The 2,628-nt window shown below is 44.8% G+C and overlaps 1 protein-coding gene across 1 annotated transcript; it reads right to left on the bottom strand.

The window, feature by feature from the left end:
* Positions 1 to 1,199: 1,199 nt before the first annotated feature.
* On the bottom strand, positions 1,200 to 1,982 carry LOC149479933 (uncharacterized). Its single transcript, XM_089707644.1, has one exon. It carries the CDS (start codon positions 1,980 to 1,982, stop codon positions 1,200 to 1,202), a length of 783 nt encoding a protein of 260 aa, XP_089563770.1.
* Between the last annotated feature and the right edge of the window lie 646 nt (positions 1,983 to 2,628).

Genomic DNA, 2,628 nt, shown 5'->3' with positions numbered 1-2,628 from the left:
TAAGATTTATGTGGAGATACCAATTATATTATTTGTAAGTATTTCAAGCTTTAAGAATCTTGTGATACAGATTTATGGCCATAATATTTAAAGTTCATTTAAAGTGAAACTTTAGGAGCGTTGAGAGTAAGATTTCAAGGTCACGTCATGGCAATACCGTTACGTCATGGAGTCAGGCGACGATATTGGTATCTTTGAATCTTGCCAAAGACGTTTCATTTCTGACACGTGTACTCGGCACACACGCTCTTTCTTTAATATTTCACGTTTCGTGCTAAATTAATAACATTTATTATTTAGAGCTAAATCGTTTGAGAACAAAAAGGAAGCCAGCGGTTACCCGCCATTCACAACTTTTCCACGTATAAGGTAAAATAATGAAAATGAAATGAATGAATAACTACGAAAAATTAAGAGTTAACTTTCAATTTCTAAGCTTAAATTTTACTCTAGCATTCAAAAGAAACTAATGAGTAATTGATTTAAAATCTTTTAAATCCTCAACCCTTTTCTTAATTTATTCAATTGCAAATGTTTTGAAAACCCATATTTATAAAAGCCTACCCCATAAATATAAATTCTATAATATGCATAGTTTACAAAATAATATCTAATTGGACGATAAAAATAATTAAACTAAATTTTGTAACGCGCGCCCATCACGTGTTCTTCAAATCGCGTGGGTGATGCACGCACCCAGTTTTATGACTTAAGATTTTCAACATGTCTGTCTTATTTTATGCTTCGTAAAACTTTTATTTGTCTTTTATGTACATGGCTTATCGAGCTTATGGGTTTAAAGGTGTATTAAAGGTGTATAATTGTCAATGTATCTATATTTTTCGTTTGAAAATACAAAGGCCAAAGACTACCCACGACAATTTGATTGAAATTCGGTATGCAGGTAAATAATTGAAACATTACCTTATAAACCCATTAAATCATAGACATAAAGTATATGTATAATATTAAGATACTATTTAGAAAACAAGATTGAGTGGAAAAAATATTACAAATAAATAAATAAATAGTTGCAATATAATTTATTTGACCGAGATTATTAAAGGGATAATTTTGAATTCAATATCAAATGTTTAATTAACGATTTCCTGCTGAATGATCATAATGAACGCCATTAGTACGTGAGAAACGCGTAATTATTTCCTTTATCGTAAACGTATTTATATAAATACTTTCCTTCAGCTTTCAGCCTCCACCTCAACAGCCACAGTTCCCTCCGGCACAGGAAGCCAGGACTGCACGATAGCGGCTTCAACCAGCAGCTCCTTATCTAGGCGGCTCAACGCCCAGCGCGGTCGCCGTCCCTCACTTGGAGTCACTCGACCGGGAATCTCCCGTGAGGCGACGCCGAAACGGATATACCTGTGGTCCGACAACGTTTCAACGTCCTCCAGAACTCTCCAGTCTCGCACACGGTGGGCAAGAGACGGGCTCGCAAACGTCAGATCAACGATGGAGCCGCCCCTCTGCCGCACGCATGTGAGTACAGACCCTTGATTAAGGAGGGACAATCCGGAAGAAGCCGCCCAATCCTCGAGCACCACACCACGCGCATCGGTCATGGGAGATCCCCACGCTACGGATTTGGCGTTAAAGTCTCCGGCCAATAGCACTGGTTGGGGATGTGCGAGATCAAGCACCTGTTTCACCTCGTCTAGGAATTGCTCAAACTCAGAGAGGCGGCGGTTGGGTGAAAAATATACTCCCACAACAATGCCAGAACCAAACGAAGCCGCCACACAGCCACTTCGCCTCACTATCCTCTCGAGCTCCACTCCACCCCGCGCCATCAGCATGACTACGCCGTCTAGATCTCCTGCACAGTTGCTCCGTGAGGGCACAGTGTACGGCTCTGAAATCACTGCCATATCAATAGCCCACTCTGCCATGCTCTGGTACAGGAGATCCTGCGCCCTGGCACAGTGGTTGAGGTTCACCTGGATCATTTGAAGTGAAGACATTATTATGTCTCCATAGCCGCTGCCTCAACAGTCGGCGCCTCAGTGGGTGCCGGAGCAGCGAGTGAGGGGGCCTCCGAGCCATCACTCGCCTGCTTTCCTTTCTTAGCCTTAGTTTTACAGGCTTTGCTCCCAAGCCGGTGATCCGCCGGACGGTTTGCCTCCGCACAAAGAACACAACGTGCGGCCGTGGCAGTGCACTGGCCAGCTTTGTGTCCGATATCCCCACAACGATAGCAGATAGTGCTGCGGTCCACTGTAGAAGAGCATAGGGCCTTGACATGCCCCACTTCCAGACATCTGAAACAGCGCAGGGGCTTCGGATCATTCAAACGCACCATGGCCGAGGTCCATCCAACTTGAATGCGGCCCGCTTTTGAAAGCTTTTTTGCAGCTGCCACCGGGCAGCTGATCCAGGCCGTAACAATGCCCCTAGGTCCAGATCGCAAGCCTGTGCACTTAACTTGCTCTGCGGAGCATTCCCCGACCCGACACACGGCCTCTGCAACCTCGTCCGCTGAAGTTGAGTCGTCGAGCCCAGTAATACGCAGCTCTTCGCTCTTCACTGGCCTGGACACCTTAACCACTTCGCTGTCTAATACCTCCCTCAGTTTGACCGCCAGCACATCGGCCTGCTCCGAGCTAGCGG

This window comes from Colias philodice, chromosome 19 (genome assembly GCF_061535455.1).
Source record: "Colias philodice isolate Cphi_HAF_F1 chromosome 19, ilColPhil1 Martin Lab GWU primary, whole genome shotgun sequence".
Lineage (NCBI taxonomy): Eukaryota > Metazoa > Arthropoda > Insecta > Lepidoptera > Pieridae > Colias > Colias philodice.
The sequence above is the reverse complement of the archived record's forward strand: the minus strand, read 5'-3'. Positions and strand labels throughout refer to the sequence as shown.

Coding starts and splice junctions, on each gene's coding strand:
- LOC149479933 (XM_089707644.1), bottom strand. CDS start 1,982: ATGTCTTCACTTCAAATGATCCAGGTGAACCTCAACCACTGTGCCAGG.